The sequence below is a fragment of the Typopeltis vanoorti genome, chromosome 10 (genome assembly GCF_054136105.1).
Source record: "Typopeltis vanoorti isolate ZY-2024b chromosome 10, IOZ_Tvanoo_1.0, whole genome shotgun sequence".
Classification (NCBI taxonomy): Eukaryota; Metazoa; Arthropoda; class Arachnida; order Uropygi; family Thelyphonidae; genus Typopeltis; species Typopeltis vanoorti.
The window spans coordinates 13,915,148-13,937,840 of NC_143558.1; the positions used below are offsets into that span (position 1 = coordinate 13,915,148).

The 22,693-nt window shown below is 37.3% G+C and overlaps 1 protein-coding gene across 3 annotated transcripts in view; it reads right to left on the reverse strand.

The window, feature by feature from the left end:
- Positions 1-22,693, reverse strand: part of RyR (Ryanodine receptor) — a 1,703,288-nt gene that overhangs the window by 1,458,974 nt on the left and 221,621 nt on the right. For all 3 annotated transcript variants that reach the window (XM_090399345.1, XM_090399347.1, XM_090399344.1), the window contains exons 11-12: positions 13,566-13,688; positions 2,871-2,918 (exon numbers count right to left, since the gene is read on the reverse strand). In XM_090399345.1, the coding sequence (XP_090255471.1) occupies positions 2,871-2,918; positions 13,566-13,688 (171 nt within the window). The remainder of the gene's footprint in view (positions 1-2,870; positions 2,919-13,565; positions 13,689-22,693) is intronic.

Below are 22,693 nucleotides of genomic sequence, written 5' to 3' on the forward strand. Positions count from 1 at the left end.
ACATTTTATAATATGGTGACAAGCATATTGGACAGAGGAATGATTATGATAATTTTTCTAGACTTTGCAAAGGTGTTTGAAATGATGTTACGTAAGATGGAAATGGATAGTCAACTGGTAGTATGATTACAAGGATGGCTGACTTAGAATAGTCAACATAGTGGTGGTGCAATTTTGCAAAATCATGGTGCAATTTTGCAAAATCAAAAAGTGACAACTGTGGTATCATAGGACACTAAGACTGCTGTGGTTAATCTATATATATATTGATGATGTAGTCAAGATCTGAGTGGAGATATTTGATAATTTGTGGATGAGGCTAAATTGGGAAGAGCTATTTCAGAAACTCTTGTGTGATGCTACAAAGGGATTTCAATAGGGTAATGTTTTGCACAGATGAATAGGATATTAATTTAATGTTTATTAGATATAAAGTCATGAAGACCAGAGAAGATGGAATGAGATATATTGTATTGGAGGAACTTTATTCCAGGAGGAGGAAGAACCAAGGAATTTGGGAGTATAATTGCTTTCAATTGTGGGAAACTTGTGTATTTTGGAAATCACTCCACGTTTTCTCCGTAGCACTGGGACAACTCTTATATAGAAGCGTATGACTTCACACCACTTGCCTTAGTATCCCATGGATATACCTACATAAGGGACATAATGCAGCAACAGAGCATCTATGAGCAAGTGAATGAAAGGAGTCAGTGAGGGAAAGTTTGCATCAATTAAGCAAACTGCCCACTTCTGAATACAATCAACCATTCTGAAGGAGGTCTTAGGTGCACACTACCTCAAATGTAGAACATCTGAGATAGTGTGCACCTACCTCAGATGTCTCAAATCTGTCCATCTGTAGAACAGTATTCTACAGATGGACAGATTTGAGCTTTATAAAGTGTCAGGAGTTTAATAGGAGAGAATACTATTTGAAGCAAAACAGAATACCAAGCTTTTTGGAAGCTGAAGAAGTTATGAACCTGATGTGCTTATGCCAAGATTAGATGTTAGAATCCCAAAAAGAGATTTTGAGAATATCCTCAAAATTGAGGGGGAGAGAGAGAGAGCGAAGCATGGTCTTTTTTTTTTTTTTTCCTGGAAATAACAGGATTGCATTTTGGTAGCATTAAAGTAATTACGACCATAGAAAGAAAGAGCTTAACAAATTGACTTACCAAATAATAGAACTGTTCGGAAGAGAATATTTGACAAATTAGTAATGAAATATTAACTATGCTGGACTATCAGAGTATTCTGTATATTTACTGAAGGTGTATACTGAAAAATAATGATAATGATGATATTATTGATTATAATACCTAGTAAAGTATATACAGAGTGTCTGAGCTAGGGGTATCCAAAAATAATGCTTATAATGCAAGAACCACTCATTATATTTTTTCAAACTAAAGCTCAGTTGATAGGAAATCTCTCCAAGATTTGTTTTGTCACACTTTCAAGATCACTAGTGTGAATGCAAAAATGGCATAAAAACAGCTATAGCCTCAGTCAAGATTAGAAGGGGAGGTCCAAGTGCATGGCCACCTAGATCATTGAATATGACTCCATTGGACTTTTTTGCATGGGCTTTATTAAAGACTGTGTGTACCTGAGGAAAGTTCGAGATTTGGATGATTTGAAACAGCGTACCATTGCAGCAATTGCTCTAATAATGCCTCAGATGATGGAAAACACTTGACAAGCACTAGAGTATTGTTTTGACATCTGTCAAGCTACAAAAGGTTCCTACATTGAACTTTAATCTTCATCAAAACTTGTTGAGTTACTTTGTATAATAATAAAAAATTATTAGAGAAAAGTGAAATCACTATTGGAGGAAGAACAATATAGAATATTAGATTTGGAGATAATCAAGCAATATTAGCTAATACCGAAGATGAACTACAACACCTAATGCAAAAATGTGAAAGTATATGCAAGAAATGTGGTATGAAAATTAACACAAGAACAAAAAACAAAAGTGATGAGAGTCTCCAGGAAACCAGGAAGTGTCAAGGTGATGATGAATGGAGAAAGTGTAGAGCAAGTGAGCCATTACAAAACTTATTGAGTTTTGTATTGGCTCACTTGCTGGTATTAATGCCATTAACACCAAAGTGCATGACTTTACATTTATTAAAATTGAAATGACAGCCATTTTCACATGCCATGTGAAAATGGCTGTCATTTCAATGTTCAATTTTAGCATATTCAAATCATTCTGCAAATATTGCATATCAGCAGCACTCCTGATTATTCTACTTATCTTTGCATTATGACCAATCAAAAAATGGAAAATGTGACATGGAAATAAAAGAAAGAATTAACAAAGGACAATATACATTTTACAGCAAGAAAAATTTGTTTATTAATAAAATGAATAAAAATTTAAAGAAAAGGCTTATTAAGTGTTATATTTGGAGTATGACCTGATATGGGTCAGAAACATGGAAAAAGGAATTTAGCAAAGACCATAAGACAAAGAAAGCATAACTGGATAGGACATGTATTAAGAGACAGCCTACTGAAAAGAATGATAGAAGGGAAAATTGAAGGAAAGTGACCAAGAGGAAGGAGACGACTAATGATGCTTGATGATATAATGGGCATAAGAGGACATCAAGAAATGAAGAAGGAAGCAAGAGACAGAGAAAATTGGAGGAGGAGAATTTGCTGAGATATACCATTGGACCTGTCAAGAGACAGTACACTAATGATGATGATGACAGATGCTGAGATATATTTGTGTGTAGTTTGGATACCCCCTAGCGGGGACATCTTGCATATATATATATATATATATATATGTGTGTGTACTTTACAGTTGTAACACATTTCAATTAAAATTACATCATACAACATACCTGCTTCTCTTCTACTTTTCCAACTCCTCTCTTCTTTGTTTCATATGTCTGGGGAAAAATCATAAAACGATCAAAAACCAGATACTAATAATCTACATTCTAATGATGTGTAATAAGCATTCATATAATCATTTCTGTTAGAATTCTAAAACAAAAAAAAAAGGATATTCTTAGATTTTACTATTACTATCATTGTCATAATTGGACCTGCAAAGAAAACTTTTTACTTATTATGTAAGGATCATTTTGGACAATATGAATCTATTATGTCACTTTTTAAATTCTTTTATGGTCCACTTTCTCATCACCCTATCAGGAATGGGGGAAAAAAACTGCTCACTTTGTGTGGTGTGTGTGTGTGTGTTTCCTTTAATTTTCTTTTAATAATAATCCCATTATTAAATTGCTAATATTAGATTTGAAGACCACATATATTACCATTACCACTAAAGCCAACCAGAGCAATAATTAAACTACTTACAATTATTTTCACTGAGTCATTGATATTAGAAATTATCTCTCTTTATTGGGCATTTGCAAGGATAACACCAATTGATAAGGGAGCAATCACTATATGAAATGGACAACTATAAAGTTAGCTTTGTAAGAATTACTGATTGATTAATAGAAAAATTCATTAGGAAAAAGTATTATTATTATTATTATTATTCAGAGAGACCTCCAGGGCATCAGGAGGGAGATCATACTATTCACACCAGCTGTCATACCTCTTCATGAATTCATTCACCCTACTTGCACACACACACACACACACAACATCCAACGGCAATCCATTCCAATCATGCACTACTCTACAAGAGAAAAATCTAGCCCTAACCCCAGCATTCATTCTCAACTTCCATGGATAATCCTCGTGTCCTTTCTCCACCCTCCATAAAATGAAAAATTCCATCTAATGAAACCCTATGATCCTTTCAGAAGTTTGTATGTCTCAATCATATCATCCATCTTTCTCCTGTTTGCTAGTGTCTGCAGCCTACAAATTATCAATCTGTCTTCAAAATCTGTAGTCCACAATCCTGATATCATTTTTGACATTCTCCTTTGTACTCTCTCCACTGTATCAGAATCATCACTGAAACTAGACCAGCATGCAATAGTCCAGTGAGGTCTTCTCAAGGCCTTGTCAAGAGGCAAAATGACTTCCTTATCTTTCCATGTCAGGGTTCTTTTCAGCATTGCTATTATTCTCTGAATTGTATTTACAATTTTTGCTATATGACCTTTGAATTTCAACTTCCTGTCTACTAAGATCCCTGGTCTCATCAGTTTCTTCAAGCATAATCCCACCAATATAATATAACACTAGATATCTAATCACACCAAAGTGCATGACTTTACATTTAATAACATTGAAATGACAGCCATTTTCACATGCCCACAATTTCAGCCTATTCAAATCATTCTGCAAGTATTGCATATCAGCTTCCTGATTATTCTACCTATCTTTGCATCATCAGCAAATAACTGGATGTCACATGTTAAATCCTTCCCAATGTCATATTAATGTACAGATTGAATAATAATGAACCAAGGACTGATCCTTGAGGCACACCACTGGTTACCTTGAATCTTGCAGATTCACATCCTCCGTATACCACTTTTTGATATCTGTCAGTCAGTCATCCTCTCATCCATGTCAATAATTTATAATCGAATCCTTCTCCAATTTATGCAACAGCATTCCATGCTGTATTCTGTCAAAAGCCTTAGCAAAATCCAAAAGTATCATGGTATATTCATTCTCCTTGTCTAACTTAGTGGTAACATTATTATAGAATAAGTAAAGAGGATAAAAATCCCTTATTGTTTTTCAGCCAGTATGCGAAACTAAGACCGAAAACTACGATCTAAACGTTTCATGCCAACGAACTGTCGGCAGATCCAAGCATGAGTGACCATTTGGTAGTGCCACACCAAGGCGACTCGATCCTCATAATGTAAAGCAGTTCTACAACTCCTAGGAGCTGTGTGTTTTTACATTGTGAGAAAATATCAAAGACAGTGAGGGAGCTTGCTCCACCTTTGCATCGAGTTGCCTTGGTGTGGCACTACCAAGTGGTTACTTACGCTTGGATCCGCCGACAGTTCGTCGGCATGAAACGTTTAGATCGTAGTTTTTGATCTTAGTTTTGCATACTGGCTGAAAAACAATAAGGGATTTTTATCCCCTTTACTTATCAACCTCGCCAGAAAAAATAGCCGTTTGGCTTTTCATCTTAGTTATAATATGTTATAATATAATATAGTGGCACACCTTTCTGGCATTCGTATAGCGAAGGTATGTAAGTTCTTTTTCACTTAAACTTTGATATTATCTAGGTCTAGCTACTCACTGATGAGACCTCAAAAAAGGTTGAAACCGGTCTGGGTAGTGACCTCTCCTCATAATGTAAAGCAGTTCTACAACTCCTAGGAGCTGTGTGTTTTTACATTATGAGAAAATATCAAAGACAGTGAGGGATCTTGCTCCACCTTTGCATCAAGTTGCATTGGTGTGGCACTACCAAGTGGTCAACTTACGCGTGGATCCACCGACAGTTCGTCGGCATGAAACGTTTAGATCGTAGTTTTCGATCTTAGGTTCGCATACTGGCTGAAAAACAATAAGGGATTTTTATCCCCTTTACTTATCAACCTCGCCAGAAAAAATAGCCGTTTGGCTTTTCATCTTAATTATTATAGAATGTCAGCAAGTTGCTAAAATATGACCTTCCCTTAGTAAACCCATGCTGTTCATTGCAAAGTAGAGATTCTCTGACAACCCATTTCTGAATGCATGCCCTAACCAACTTTTCCAAAATCTTCACCACCACTCCTGAGATACTGATTGGTCGATAGTTGGATGGACTGGTCTTTGCACCATCCTTGTCCAATGGGATTACCATACATTCTTTCCACTCCGGTGGAATCTTCCCTTTTCTGACACTCAAATTATATAACTTGGTCAAAGGAACAGCATGCTCCTGATTACCCTACCTATCTTTGCATAATTAGCAAATAGCTGTATCAACCAACTCCTTGATAGGAATTACTCGTTCAACATCATGCATCATGGCTTTGTAAAGAGTCAGTCAATCTTGACAAATCTGTTAACTTTTTATGATGTGGCTGCAACAAAAAGCAATGGCTATTATGTGATCTATTTAGATTTCTGCAAAATCTTTGATAGTGTTCTGCACATGAACCTGTTCACAAAGATATCAGTTGAGTATTGATGATTGTGTTAAAGATACCAAGCAATTTTAAACCTGGTTTTACTCCATTTTTCCCAAGTGAGCAAACAGACAAAATATCAAGTTTACACCTGCAATTGATGCAAGACTAGCTGATCCCACAGGTAGTGCAAGACCAAGGCAACTCGTGGTAAAGGTGGAGCAAGCTCAATTGCAGGTGCAAACTTGACATTTTGTCTGTTTGCTCACTTGGGAAAAATGGAGTAAAACCAGGTTTAAAATTGCTTGGTATCTTTAACATAATTATACCCAAGTTAAAAATACTTTCTACATTTAGATCTCCTCCTGAGATTTTTATTTAATAAGGTTAAAACACCTTATGGTAACTTGTTTTGGTAAAATACTTATAAGCTCTGCATTACTAAATCTTGGTATTTCTAGCCTGGCTCCCACTGATGAGACAAGTCCCAGATTTAGCGGCCCCGAGAGAAAGCTCCATGTTCCAGCTCTGCAGTGAAAGTACCCCAGCCTTGGATTCCAGTTTCCAGACCCCGAGAGAGAGCTCCTATTACAGTCCTGCTGCTTTGGCAAGAACCCTTTGTCTTTTTTTTCTTCTTTGGTTCTTTGTGTTCCCCCTGTACCTAAGTTTAACAGGTTTTTCTTATCTGAAAACAGGGAAAGCTTGGCCTTTTCTACAGGTCTGTCTTTTTGTATACTTGGATCGTACAAGGGTCTACTCTTCCCTTTTTTTTTTTGAAGTATGTCTTCGGCTCTACCGAGAGTAAGAACCCTCGGGTTCGAAATCGACGCAAGTGTACACAAGAGGACGTTTGCGAAAGCGCTAATTGACTGCGTAGGGGCAGATAATATTTCTGGCTTTACCCACTATGGGGGTGGCAGATATCAAGTAGTTTGTAAAAATACAACAAGGGAGAAACTACTCAAAGGGGTTGAGTGTGAATGGAAACTTTGCCATCCTTTTGTCGTTGGTAGCATCTCTAAAAAGACGAGAATAGAGCGATTCCCTCTGGAATACCTAGAAGGAGGCAACGACATAATTAATCAAGTCTTTTTGAAATGGGGAACCGTACGAGATGTCCAAGTAGGCAAAGACGCTGACTAACCTGAATGGATGTCGGGGGAAGTCACGTTCTCGTTAACGATGAAAACAGAAGTTCCGAATTTTGTAATGATCGGATCGGCCAGGGTAATTATTATTATTTTATTATTATTATTATTATTATTATTATTATTATTACCACGGGCTACTCCAGGAGTCCTTAGACTCATCGAGGGAGGCCCTAAACATCATGTTCACGCAGCTGTTCAACATTCTCACAGTATCTATCATACCTTGCCTTGAACTCGCTCACTGTCATAGCACCCACAACAGACTCTGGCAGCTTATTCCACTCATTTACCACTCTAAAAGTAAAGAACCCAGCTCTAACACCCCTGCTAACCACGCTCTTGCCCAGCTTCCATGGGTGTCCCCTAGTTCTCCCACCACCAGTCCTGATCTCAAAAATATCATCTGAATTAATCCTATAGAATCCTTTTAGCAATTTGAATGTCTCAATCATGTCTCCCCTTTTCCGCCTATCAACTAGTTTCTGCAACCCACAAATCTTCAACCTGTTCTCATATGGTTCATTCCATAGACCTGCTATCATCTTAGTCACTCGCCTCTGGATCCTCTCCACCTCCTCCCCATCAAGAAGGAACCGAGGTGACCAACCTCGGTTCCTTCTTGATGGGGAGGAGGTTGAGATACCCGGGAGTTACCCGGTAATGGTGAGTTACCCGGGAGTGAAGAGGCAATGTTTTAAATGTGGAGCCCTGACTCATCTCGGGGCCCAGTGCCCGAAGTTAAAGTGTAAGAACTGCCTAACAGCAGGTCATACACTAGCATAGTGCCAATCGGCATGCCTAAAATGCGGCATTAACGGCCATAAAATAGACACCTGTCCGGACAGAAATCTGGCCGAAAAATTGGGAGGCACTATTACGCCCAACACGGAAACAACAGCCCAAAATGTTATTGGCGCAGAACCGAATGATTTCCCCACCCTGAAGGGTGCGCATGAGGGAACAACAAAGAATCATGCCGCCACCTCCGAAACACTGCCAAGTACACCAGTGGAGAAGCCTGCAACCAGGAAAGATGAAGGGCAGGAGGAACTGGCCACCGATCAAACCGCCACTACAGACGTAGCAACCGAAAATAACCAGCAGCACCAACAAAACGGAACTATCACTGCAGTCACAATAGACGAGGACACGGAGGCAGGAGATATGGAAATCAACAATGCAGAAACCACACAAAAGAGGCCAGCCAGCCCTGAAGAAGTAAATATTAAAAAATCGAAACAAGGAAGTCCAGCACAAGTTGGAAATATAAAGTCAACTTCAGAACCCACAAAGTTCCCTCATGCAAAGGCCAATGCACCTATATTGCATCTCTTAAAAGATTTCCCCGAGGAGGAGGCGAGACTACGAAAAGCAATAGAAACATTCGGAGACATTCAACTGATACTCACAGGACAAAACGGGCCAAGAGTCGTCAGTGCAGAATGGAACGACGTGTTTGTCGATAATATAGATGAAATCACTCCTGAAAAGATCATTGGTCTTATCGATGCAGAGGACGATGTGGGACTAGCACTGCACAGAGGCCTCTACATGCTAAACCACGTCCGTGGAGACAAATTAGCAGATCTCATCATTAAAACCCACAACAATAGACAGCAGGAGGATTTAAACCTCGCCTAACAAGTCAGTCGACTCCTAGTATCGATCTGCCAGAAGGGGAAAAAAAAAAAAAAAAAAATTCTAGTTGTTTTTTCTTCTTTTTGTCCTCTTTCAGATTAGAATTTTTGTTGTAAAAAAGGTCTATGTCTATTCCACACAGGAGGGGGGTATCCTGAGAACCTGGGCTGCGAAGGCTTACACCGAGGCGGTGCAGCTCCTTGTGGGCTGCATCACCCAGGCCAGGCTCTGCCCCCGCTCTTCTCAGTATTAAACTGGTCATTCAGGTTGAAATTTCAGAATTTACCTAGTTTCTTACAAATTGTTATATGTAATTTTTAATGCTATTTACTAGTTCCTCTTTTTCATGTGGTGCTTCTTTCATTTGTTTTTCCCCACTTTCCTCGGGCTGACATCTGAAGAGGTGACTGACCGGGGAAAGCTGAAAAGAACGGATGGAGGGAGATAATGTCGGAGATCTGCTTGGGGCTGACATTTAAGTCAGGCCAAGTAGATCGACTGAGGCCTCTTTTAACTATCTACTACTATCCACTCTATCTTTTCTCCTCCTCTCTCACTATCAAGCTGACTCTCAGCACAACTTTTTTTTTAAATCTAAAGAGGCCAGTGATGAAAGGCATGAACTCCCATTCAACCTCAATAAAGGTCGAAACCGGTCTGGGTAGTGGCCCCTTGCCTTTAATACAAAACATCATACATTCCCTTCTTGGAGATGTGTTTTGGCATTAAGGGTAAATATTAAGATTAGTGATCAGAGCTTGCTCCACCTTTACCACGAGTTGCCTTGGTCTTGCACTACCTGTGGGATCAGCTAGTCTTGCATCAATTGCAGGCGCAAACTTGACATTTTGTCTGTTTGCTCACTTGGGAAAAATGGAGTAAAACCAGGTTTAAAATTGCTTGGTATCTTTAACATAATTATACCCAAGTTAAAAATACTTTCTACCTGAGTATTGATGATTGTTTAGTTGTTATTATTATTACCCAGACATCTCCATGGAGTTGATATATACTCACCATTGGAGACTTACACTAACCATTATTTCCATGCAAATACCTATCTTACCTATCCTTTAACACATTCACTGCCAGGGGTGGGGGTACCACAAACAAAAATCTAGTCTCAACAATTTCCAGTTCTCTTCATGTACGGAAAAATTTCTTTTCTATCGAATCCTATAAAACTCCTTTAGCAATCCATTATGTCCTATCTTTTTTAGTCTGTTAACCAAACTTTGCAAACCACGCACCTTCACTCTATCCTCATAGGGAACATTCCACAGAAATGTCATCATTTTGGTCACTTGTTTCTGGATCCTCTCCACCACCTCCTCATTTCTAAGAAACCAAAATGCCCCCATCAGTGCACAGTTTTACCAAGTAATCATTTGAGCTATTTTGTCAACTTTTACAATATGCTCTCTTAACATCCTGTCCACCATCAACCCCAAATCCTTAGCAGCATCAATTTCCTGTAATCCAGTAATATCAATGTAATAATCAGTATGTAATATTTTCAAAGTGCATGCACAGCCTTACATTTTGCCACATTAAAATGACAACCATTATCTTTTGCTTATATGACCAATTTATTTAAATCATTCTTGCAGAATCTCTACATCACCTTTATTAACTATTGTCCTCTCCAGTTTTGCATCCTCAGCAAACAACTGAATACACTCCCTCAAACCATGCTCTATATCATTAATATATAAATGAAACAGTAGTAGTAGTCCTAGTGGTGGTACTGCACTAGTCATATTCATTCTTCTGGCTTCTACTGTACTGTACACTACTGTCTGTCTGTCAGCAAATTTATCCATGACCCCCAATCCGTGACAGCAGCCTCATATCCATTCCCATTTGCTTCAACTTATATAATAGTTTTCTATGTGGTATTTTGCCAAATACTTTTGCAAAGGCACATGATGAAATACCACATGGAAAATTTGATTATTAAATACACTGATTTGGATAATTTCTCTTATTTAAATATAAATGTAAATTACATTTTATATGAGAAAATCATCCAACTCAGTTTTTGTTGGAAATTATCCAACAAAGTCATGCTTTCCATCACAGAATATCATATTACTCCACTCATTCCTGAAAAAGGCAGACAAAAATAAAATCTTGCACAGGGCCCATGAAAAGCTAGTTACGGCACTATATATCTACCAAACTCTGCAGTTCACATGTCCCCTCAGCCTACCTCATAACTAACACTATACAGTCCTCTGCACCCTCTTTAAGGTTAATTGATACCCTTCATGTCCCAATGACCAAATCTAAGCACAGTAATCCAGATGTGGTCTGATCAGGGCTTCATACAATAGAATTATTACTCTTCTATCTGTACTGGTCAGCATCATTCTCAGTATTGCAGTAATTCTCTGGATTACTTCACCACCTTTGTGATATGTTCCCTAAAACTTCAACATTCTGTTATCCCAAGGTCACCCCTTCAAAACAAGCTTAGAGAGTTGACTGAGAGATATAGGTGTCTTGTGGTTGGCTGAAATAATAATAATAATAATTCATCTACACTTGCTATCCTCCTATGGCCACATAAAAAAAGAACTACTTGAAATTTCATTGAATTATAGCTCTATTTTCCTCTCACATTCTTTTTGTTTCCTTTCTTACTATATGTCAGTTTCATAGCTTGAGCCTTATAGTTGCAAGAGTTTTACACAACAAATCACAAAGGAGTGGAAAAAGGATAAAATTGTTCCAGTTCACCACCAAGGGACAGGTGATAATAATTGTTAATATTATTATTATCATCATCATTATTATTAACATCTGACCTCAGTGGATCAAAGGACTCATTGTAGGAGGTCTACTCTCTCATGCAAAAAGATCATCGAACTATGCCTTAAACCAATTCACAGTTTCTGCACTCACTACAGTTTCAGGCAATGCATTCCACTCACTCAACAAAATCTTCTTTGCAAAGACTCTTCTTCTCACGCCCTCCTTATACAGCTTCCAAGGATGGGCTTTAGTTCTACCTTTGTCTTACTCTACTCTATGAAAAATCTCCTCCACATTAATCTGGTAACAACCCCCACCAACATATATGTCTTAATCATATCCCGTCTTCTTCTATTCAAAAGGCTCTGTAGGTTGCATTGACTCAATTTTTCCTGATATCTGATATTCTATAGACCGACAGCTATTTCGTAAACCTTCTCTGTACCATCTCCAATACATTCTCATCTCCCTGAAAGCAACTAAACCTGCACACAGTGTTCCATAAATGGCCTGATTAAAACCTTATACAAGGGAACCATAACCTCTTTACTTCTGTATGTCAATGAAATCCTCATTATTGACATAATTCATTGTCATGTTTTTACAATTTTAGCAATGTTACTCTTAAACTTCAAATCTCTGGCCATGATCACTCTCTAATCTCTATATCTTCCATCTCCTTCAAAATTTTTCCATTAATTGTATACTCTGCATCCCAACCATACCTACCAAATTTCAAGACCTTGCACTTCGCAACATTAAACTGATAGCTCCGCTCATTAGCCCACTCACATAATTGATTCAGATCCTCCTGCAATGCTATAACATCTGCTTTACATCTCATAGTTCTTCCTAACTTTGCATCATTGGCAAACAGCTACACATCTACAATTAAGCTGGTATTAATGCCATTAAAGTACAAGTTAAACAATAATTGACAAAACAGATCCCTGTGACACTCCACTAGTGACTTTCCTCTTTGATGGATTTCTTTGGAAGAAAAACCATCCAATAATGAACTTGGCTGTAAATCTTATCCATACTGTGATCTTTAGCAAAAGTAAGTGAACTTGTTGAAATGCACAGGGATTCTCTGTAGCACAGATACAGTAGTTTTGAGTGTTTACTGTTCCACAAACATGAAAATACACTTCATCACTCTATAGGATGGCCCAAGGCTAATCCTCATCCACCTCCATGAGTACAAGAAATGTCAATGCAAATATTTCTCAGATGCTGGCATCTCCCATTTCCAACTCTTGGCTGTGATTGAGTTTATACAGGTAGACCTGCAATGCTTTACACAAAGTTCTCCATCCCGTTTTGTATGGCAAATCTAATTATCTTGCCATTCCCCATAGACTGCATGAACTACAGCATTCTCATTTGACTGTTCAACAAGTACACTTGTAACATCCTCAGTCATTTGCAGAATTTTAGATTTATGCTCTCTTCCTGGTTGGACTGTCAAACTGAATGCCTCTTCAAATCGATGCATTGCACTGGTTTCATTGGGCCTTTTTGCAAAATCTTTAGGCATATGTACTTGGGAAGTGCTGCTGCAGCATTTTCCCCATTCTTATAAAAACACTTCACAAGCAAAGCACATTCAGGCAAAGTGAGACCTATTGTGCAAGTCGAAAGACTGTAGAGTCAATCTTTCTCCTCCATTTATAGTGCCTTACAGTTCACATGGTATGAAAAAATTCACTATCTTTTTTCACTCGTAGTACTGTTTCCTCTATCAGTCATTTTTTGAACTAATTTTTTTTATTGCCAAAATCTCTTACCTATTATTTAGTTAGGGTACCCACCAAATTTCAGGGTATCTTTCTACAGATTGCTCTAAATGAAGGTATTTTAATGTAAAACATCCTGTACTTTTTAACATACATTGAGTGACTAGCACTTATCTCTGCTCAATTTTGACAATCAAGCCAATTAAAAACATTAACCACAAGTTATTACTCACCTTATATGAAAGCCAAAGTCCTGTTTCTTGATGCTGTAGAAACACTGTTGTGTCACCATATTTTATTAAGGGAGAGCCCAAGACCTCCTCTTCTTTTTCATCTAGTACAATTTTCTTATCATCCTTAAAATGAAAACCAGGTAAAAAACAAAGGTTTATTTTAATAAATATATATATAGCTAGGGAATAAACAACTTTGTTATTATTCATATTTTTTTCAGCATTTTTATTTACTTTTTTTTCCATATGAAAAAAAAAAAGTAAAAAAAAAGACTACCCACAGTAAATCAGTACTGTGGGTAGTCTAAGAAGTGTTTTATCATTTTTTATTATTTTATTCATTATTTTTTTATCTTTGTTTATTTTTAGGTAGTCTCTTCTTTGGAGACCAAACATGTAACCTTTCCAGTCAATTTAGGCCTTCAATAAGCAGGGTATCAGTCTCATACTAGATCATGAATTTCATCTCCCACCTAAAGAAACAGTCACAAACGTCGATGTCCATTGCAAGATGTGAACCTGCAGTCTGTTGGTTGGAGAGTGGGTGCTTTAATACATTAGCCAACTGCACACACAAAGGATACAAGCAAACATGTAGTCTTAAGCAAAGGATGCTTAAGACTACAAGAATGTGAGACACAGATCACCATTTAACAAATTTTTATACACACCATTTTGAAGAAATAGTCTCACACACACATATGCTTTAAAACCTGAACATGATTAACCATGCAAGCATATGATCTTTTTTTTTTTTCTCTCTTTTTTTTTTAAATTTAGTTTTAAGCATTTAGTTTCATGACACTGTTCAGGTTCCTTTCTTTCTCATCTCAGTTGAATCCATCCTAAAAATAGGTTCTCCTAAGGAAAAATACTCACAAACTGCCTTCAGTTTTTGGAGACACTTATTACTAGAATTTTTCAGGTATCAATTCTATTCTCTCTCTCTCTCTCTCTCTCTCCCCCTCTAAGGAAAGTTGATGTACACTAAGAGATATAATATTTGCATCCAGTTCTCATCAGCATTATTCTTCACATACTGAAGACATTAACTAATAATGATACATGGATTTGTTCTTAGAAGAGTGATGTACATAATCTAGAAATCACCTTTACCATAATGAATATAAGAAAACTGTCATTAAAGAATATAGAACAACCTCAGGCAATCATAAAGACATATGTTTCACAATAAAACTCATATAGTGACAGCATTCTATAAACAATGATAACACAAGCTTTTAAAGGAACCTACATTTGCCAGTTTATCTAAAATAGGAAAGATGACATTCAGAGAAACCTAATAAAGGGCAGATGTTTTATTTATTAAATTTATTTAACCTTGGTTAAAATATACATTTGATTAGATGTTGCAAATAACATAAAACCATAAAAAGAACTCAAAAACATTAAAATAAAACATAAGCAACAGGAAAAAGTCAGAAGGGTAGGACATATTCACATTATCATGGAAAAGGTAGCATAGTTTTAAAAGTGGAGGAGGCACCACAGTTCTCATGTCGTTCACAACTATGTTTTTTTTATTTATCTTTTTCATTGTCTGTACACACTGTGGGTTTTTTTTCTTATACATAAGGAGAGTAACATGATCTTCTGCAATTAACTGAAGGGTAATTTGGGTTCCAGTATGCTGTGAATTAGTTTAGAGTTCTCTGTTCTCGGTGGTGAGGATATTCCAGTAGCAGTCGGCTGTTCAGCTTCTTGCATAGATTATGCATGAGATATTGTTCGGATTCAGTAGGCTGAGAGATTCTTTTGTGGTTGAGAGATTCTCTTGTGTTCCTTGGATAAAAACTGTATACAGCTTTTGATGCAGTGAAAAGAAAGTTGCATATGCAATTTCCAACCATCACCCCTGACACACACACACACACACAGAACTCGAATCTCACTGACTTCCTGAAGCAAAGTTTCATCAATACAGCCTTACAGTACAGTACACAGCCTTATATCTTTGCATTTCAAAATACAACACCATCACTTATTAAACTATAACTCCCCCACTCATCTGTTCATGCTGAAAGTCAATCCAAATCACTCTCAAGGGAATTAACATCTGAAGTGCTCCACAACTTTGCATCATCATCATCATCAACATACAACTCAAGATCCCCAGTCAATCCACATGAGATATCATTAATAAATAAAACAGCAAGAGCCCAAGAACAGAACCCTTGGGCACAACCACTGGTTACCTTTTTAAGGCATTGCTCCATCATACACAACTTGCTAGTATCATTCAGAGAAGCAAGCTTCAATTCATCTAACCAACCTATTATCATTTCCGTCAACTGCATCTTCAACATAATTGCATCTTTAACTTATCACAAGGTAATCTATCAAAAGCTTTTGCAAAGTAAAGAATATCACTGTATGTGAATCTCTCTCTCTCTCTCATCCAACATGCTCATCAACTCATTCTGGTATTTTATTTATAAACAACCTCTCTAATACCTTGACTACAATTGCAGATATACAGAGTGGTCTATAATTGGATCCTTGAACCATGTTTGTCTGTAGAGTGATGCTTTCCCCATTGCAAAACTTTTATTAAATAAACAGATCAAGGACATAGCTAGCTCTTTTGCACATTATTATTGCATGGACACCTCATGTAGTCCAAAGGAACATCGCAGGAGACCCAAACCATCCATAAAATATCTATCATACCGCTCCTTGAACCCATTAACATATAAAGCACTCATAACTGACTCCGGCAACCAATTCATTCACCACCCTCCCAACAAAAAATCTAGTCCTCACACTCTTGCTAACCACGCTTACTCAATTTCTAGCAATGACTGCTTGTTTTGTTTCTTCTGGCCAAGTCCTGATCCTTTAAGTAACTTAAAGGATTATTTAAGTTATTTAGGATCAGCACTTTGATCATTTAAGAAACTTCAAGGTTTCTATCATATCCCCTCATTTTGCCTATTAACCAACTTTTGAAGCCCACAAATCTTCAATTGATCATCAAATATTTCTACAGACCACTCACTATCTTCATCACTCACCTCTGGATCCTGTCCACTATTTCCCTACCCCCCTTACCAAGAAATCTGGGTGATCACACCACATTAATCCAGATGTGGTTATTAAGGCCTTATAAAGATGAATGATAATTTCCTTATCACTGCTTGGTAGAGTGTTCTTCAATAACCAAGTAATCCCACAAACTACCTTGCCAATCTTAGCAATATGTCCCCTAAACTTCAACTTCTTATGACCTACCAGCTTCCAAATCCCTAGCTTCATCAATTTTCCTGGAGTACAGTTCCATCAATGTGGTAAAAAGCTCATAATTTACTTATCCCAAAATTATTATTATTATTATTATTTGGTAACCTCCATGGAGTCAACAGACTCATCGTGGGAGGGCCACTCAATCAGCAACATGTCTGTCATAATGAGCTTTGAAGTTATTCACATGACCTGCGCTCACAACACACTCAGGCAATACATTCCACTCAGTAACAATTCTCCATATAAAAAATCTACTCCTCACACCCTTCTTCATCACATCTCTGTACAACTTCCAGGGATGGCCTCTCGTTCTTCCCATTTTAACATCCACTCTTTTTATAATTTCTTCTGTGTTAATCTGATAGAATCACTTAACTAATTTGAAGGTCTCTATTATATCTCCTCTTTTCCACCTATCCACCAACCTCTCTAATCCACATTCTCTCAAACACTCTTCATAACTAACACTCCAGAGTCCTGATATCACTTTGGTTATTCATCTTTGAGCCCTCTCTAGTACTTCCACATCACAATGAAAACTAGGTGACCAAATTTGAGGCAATAGTTCATATGTGGTTTGAGCAATGTCTTATATAGAGGCACCATTTCCTCCTTATCTCTTAATGTCAATGTACTTTTTATCATAGCAGTTATACGATGTGAAGTCTTTGCAACACATGTAATGAGCCCTCGAAACTTGAGTCCACTGTCTACTATCATTCCAAGAGCCCAAATCTCATTCATTTCCTGAAGTACATCGCCACCAATACAGTACATAGCCTTATATCTGTGTATCCCAAAATGTAACACCTTGCATTTATTACAAGAAGAAGATTTATTAGAAGAAGAAGAAGAAGGTACTATTTTCTGAACAAGTTGAAGTAATTGGACAGGGAAACTAAAATTGAAAAGGTTGAGTGTAAGAGGGAGAAACTTATGCAGTGAATATATATATTTGTTGATCCTTTTTCATGGAATAAATTGCAAATAGAATGGATAAAAATCAGCATGAGACTATTGAAATTAGTGACATGTATATCATTTCTAAAGCTGGTACAAAAACTAAAGGGAATTGGCAATTTTTGTATACCAATGCAAGAAGCATTCGAAATAAGAGGGAAGAATTTTTGGCATTAGTCAGTGCAATCTCACCAAACATTGTAGGCATCAGTGAAACTTGGCTGTCAGCAGAAGATGTAGTTACTGGAATTGAATGTGATGAGTACAGTATTTTCAGGGAGGATAGAGAAGATAGAATGGGGGAAGGAGTAATGTTGATGATAGCTGATAAGTTGCATATATCATGAGAATAGACATGTGAATGATAGTTCATTTGAGGCAGTCTAGTGTGAAATAGTGACCAATGCAACAAAATATACAGTTTGTTGCTACTATAGACCAGGGGATACAGGGGTGATATTAAATTCAAGCATCAGCAAATTAGTGCAATGAGTGCAGGGTTAATGATTATTATGGGGGATTTTAATTATGGTGATATCAATTGGAAGGAGAAAATATCACATGGCAAAAAGGAAATGGAATTCATACACCAAAGAGATAATTACTTGAAACAGTACATAACTGAAGCGACTCATGCTGTGAGAGTGTTGGACCTGGTCATTGGTTCAGAGGACATATGGATAAGTAGGTGTCCTCGGTACCTCCAATTGGTGAGAGTGATCATGTGGCATTGACTTGGGAGGTTGAAAATTTGTGGCTTTCTCTCTTAAGAAGGGGTTTATAACAGAACTACAGGTTAGGTAATTATAACAAGCTTTGGAGTGAGCTTACAGCCATCTCATGGCAGTTGTTAGCAGTAAACGGGATATAATCAGCGAGTATCTGAGGAAGTCAATATCAGAATGTATTCCCGTGGTCAGGAAGACAAACAAGGTAGGCATTAGATGGATGAGTAGTAGTATCAGACTTTATCTGCAAAAAAAAAAGAAAATGTTATGGAGAATTTACAAGGAGAAAGGTGATCAGTATAGCCATAAGCAGTACAAGGCTTAAGCTAGGAAGGTTACCAGTATAGTAAGAAAAGCTAAATCAAATTATGAGAACACCTTAACCAATGAGATCAAGAGTAATCCCAAAGAGTTCTTCCACTATGTGGCAAGTAAAAGGAAGAATGACTTTGGAAGGATAACCTTAGTGGGTGCTGATGGTATTGAGGTGATCAACTAAGATGTAATAGCAGAGTTACTGAGTGATCACTTTTCAAAAATCTATCACCCAAGTGAGGGTATCTCTGTACCTGTAGCAATAACTAATGTGAGAATTGAAGTTAATAAATCAGAGATACTTAGTATATTGCAGAATTTAAATGCAAAGACTGCTGTACGTTTAGATGGAATATCAGCTCGGGTGTTGTGTGAATGTACAAAGGAATTGTCAACGCCTCTTACTTGGTTATTTAACTTAAATTTGAACTCTGGTATGATTCCTAGGGAGTGGAAGGAAGGCAAAATAGTTCCTTTGCATAAGGTGGCTCTAAGGCTGCGGTTATTAATTACAGACCAATCACCATCTCGGGAGTGGTGGTAAAAGTATTGGAAAAGTTGGTTAAAGACAGAATTCAAGAATGGGTGGATCAGAATATGATACTCTATAGGGTCAACATGGTTTTGTTAAACGTTGATCCTGCCTTAGCAATTTATTAACTTTTTATAATAGAATGACATCTGAGTTGGACACAAGAAATGGCTACACAGTGGTACTTCTGGATGTTGCTAATGCTTTTGATGGGATAATCCATGGAATACTGTTGCACAAATTGGAGCAGATGGGAATGGATACTAAACTGGTGATACGGATAAGAGAATGGCTCAGGGAGAGATACCAGAAAGTGGTGTATGGAGGAGCAGAGTCCAGGATAAGGCAGGTGACCAGTGGTGTGCCTCAAGGCTCTGAGCTTGGGCCGTTATTGTTTAATTTGTACATAAATGATATAGGAAATGGCTTGCAGGAAGATATCCAGTTGTTTGCTGATAATGCAAAATGGGATAGTGCAATAAAAAATCAAGCTGATGTTGAGAGTTTGCAGGATGATTTAAATAAGCTGGCAAAATGGGCAAAAGGTAATGGATGTCAGTTCAATGTGGAAAAGTGTCAAGTTATGCATTTTAGGATTAAGAGATTACCATCAGTGTACTACACTGATGGAACGGTATTCTAAGAGATTGATGAGGCCAGGGACTTGGGGATGTTGGTGGATAGGGAGATGAAGTTCAGAAGACACATTGCTAAGGTGTCCAAGATTGCATATAGGATTACTTGGTTATTGAAGAGCACACTAACATCCAGAGATAAAAGGTTATCATTCCCCTTTATAAGGTGTTGATAATTCCACATTTGGATTACTGTGCTCAAGTCTGGTCACTTGGATTCCTGGGAGATGAGGAGGTTGTGGAGAGGGTTCAGATTAGAGTGACTAAGTTGGTGAGTGATGTAAAAAATGCTACCTACATTGATAGATTGAGAGCTTGTGGATCACAGAGGTTGGTTGATAGGCAGAGAAGAGAGGATATGATAGAAACATTTAAATTACTAAAAGGATTTTATAAGATTGATGCAGGGGAAATATTTCAGCTGTGTGATAGTGATGGAAGAACAAGATATCATCCCTGGAAATTAAGGAAAAATGTAGTTAACAAGGTTATGAGAACTAGATTTTTCTTCTGCAGGGTGGTGAATGAGTGGAATGCATTGCCAGACTCAGTTGTGAGGTCTTCGTCTGTAAATTAATTCAAGAATTCACTATCACACAGCTGAGGTATGATAGATATTGTTTTGATAGTTTGGGTTCTCCCACGATGAGTCTACTGCCTCCATTGAGATACCCATAATAGTAATAATAAACATTAAAACTGCAAACCCACTCATTCATCCAAGCTAAAAGTTTATTGAAATCATCCTGTAGAGAATTAACATCAGCACTACTCCTGATAATTCTACCTAATTTTGCATCATCGACAAACATTTAAATCCTCAGTCAATCCACATGAAATATTATTAACAAACAAGTTAAACAATAGGGGCCCAAGAACAGAACCATGAGGCATGCCACTGGTCACCTTCCTTTTCTGAGTCACAACTCCATCATACACAACTTGCAGGTTCATTCAGAGAGTCAATCTCTGATGCATAACTGTAATAAAATGCATACCTCTACACTTTTCCACATTATACTGGAATCCATTATCTTTTCATCATATTGTTAGCCTCTTTATATCATATTACAAGCTCTGCACATCACCTTGATTAACTACTTCTCTACCCAATATTGTATCATCAGCAAACCACTGAATATTTCCCTTAAACTTATTTACTATGTCATTTATGTAATCATGAAACAGTAATAGTCCAATCACATAGCCTTGTGGCACATTGCTAGTCACTTGCTTTCTCCTGGATTCTGCTCCTCAATACATTACTTTTTGATATCTGTCAATCAGCCATCCTCATAACCAGTTTCATATCCATCCCCATTTGTTCCAATTTGTTTAACAGAATTCCTTGAGGTATTCTATCAAATTGCTCTGCAAAATTCATCAGTATCATCATGAAGCCATTCCCTTTATTCAACTCAACTGTCACTCTTTCATCAAAAGTTAATAAATTACTAAAGCATGACCATCTCTTGGCTTTCATGCTGCCCCTTATAAAGTATGTTTTTATCCACCCATTCCTGAATCCTCTCTCTGACCAACTTTTCCAGTACTTCTGCCATCACTCCTGAGATACTGATAGGTCTATAACTTGCCACTGCAATTAGAGCTCCCTTTAAGCAAAAGAATTATTTTGCCATCCTTCTACTTCCTTGGGACAATGAGTGTATTTGCATTGAGATTCTAAAAGATTCTAAGCAGTTCCAATTCATCAACATCTGATCCCACATCGGTTCTTGTAATATCTGTCACAGTAAGGTCCTTATCTCAATGATATGCCCTTGCAAAGTAATTCAGTAACTCAACTATTTCATCTGCTTCTGTCACCTCACTACCAGCAGCTCCTCTTAAAGCTAGCCTTCCATAGTTATTCTTCCATATAACAAAACAACTCTGGAATTTCCTTTGGCCAGCTTGGCTAATTTCTTGAACTCTGTACTGTTTGTGAACTTTCTGGTCATTTTTCTCCTTATATACCCCCTCCCCCTTATTTTGCAACTCATGTTTAATGAAACAACTCATCTAACTCTTATCTGATTTATACCCTTGGCATTAGGCATTATAGTCTGATATGGCTTCCTCCAGATATCCTTTGACTATCCCCTATGCATTGCTTCAAGCTCCCACGTAAGTTTGTCATAATCAACAGCCTTGTAGTTCCACATATTCCTCTTCAAAATGGAAAATTTCACATTTCACAACATCCAAAACAAGACCATATGAACATTATTCTCAATCAGAGGTAATGATCCTATGACTAGGTCCAACAATCTCATACTCCAAGTATCTTCCATCAGATGCTGCTTCCTAGTAATCTTCTCTCAGTAGGTGTATAAATTTGATTCCCTCCTTCAAATCTACATCTTCATACTTTTAAGTTCCCCATAATAATTACTCAACATACATTCTATGTACTAATTTGCTATTGCATGCCTTTCACATCATCCCAGGAACCTCCCTGGCCTACAGAAGCAAGCTACTGTGTATTTTGTCCAATTGGAATTAATCTCATACCAGATTGCCATTCCTTAAAAATGTTATATTATAATTATAAAAATTTATCTACTAAGAATCAAAGAGAACATTTTTGCAAGTATAGAGGAAAGAAAAATTACTTAAAACTAAATTGCAAAAGAACAAACTAGGTTTATGCCAAATAATAATTTGGAGAGATAAAGTTTGCACAGTTTTTTG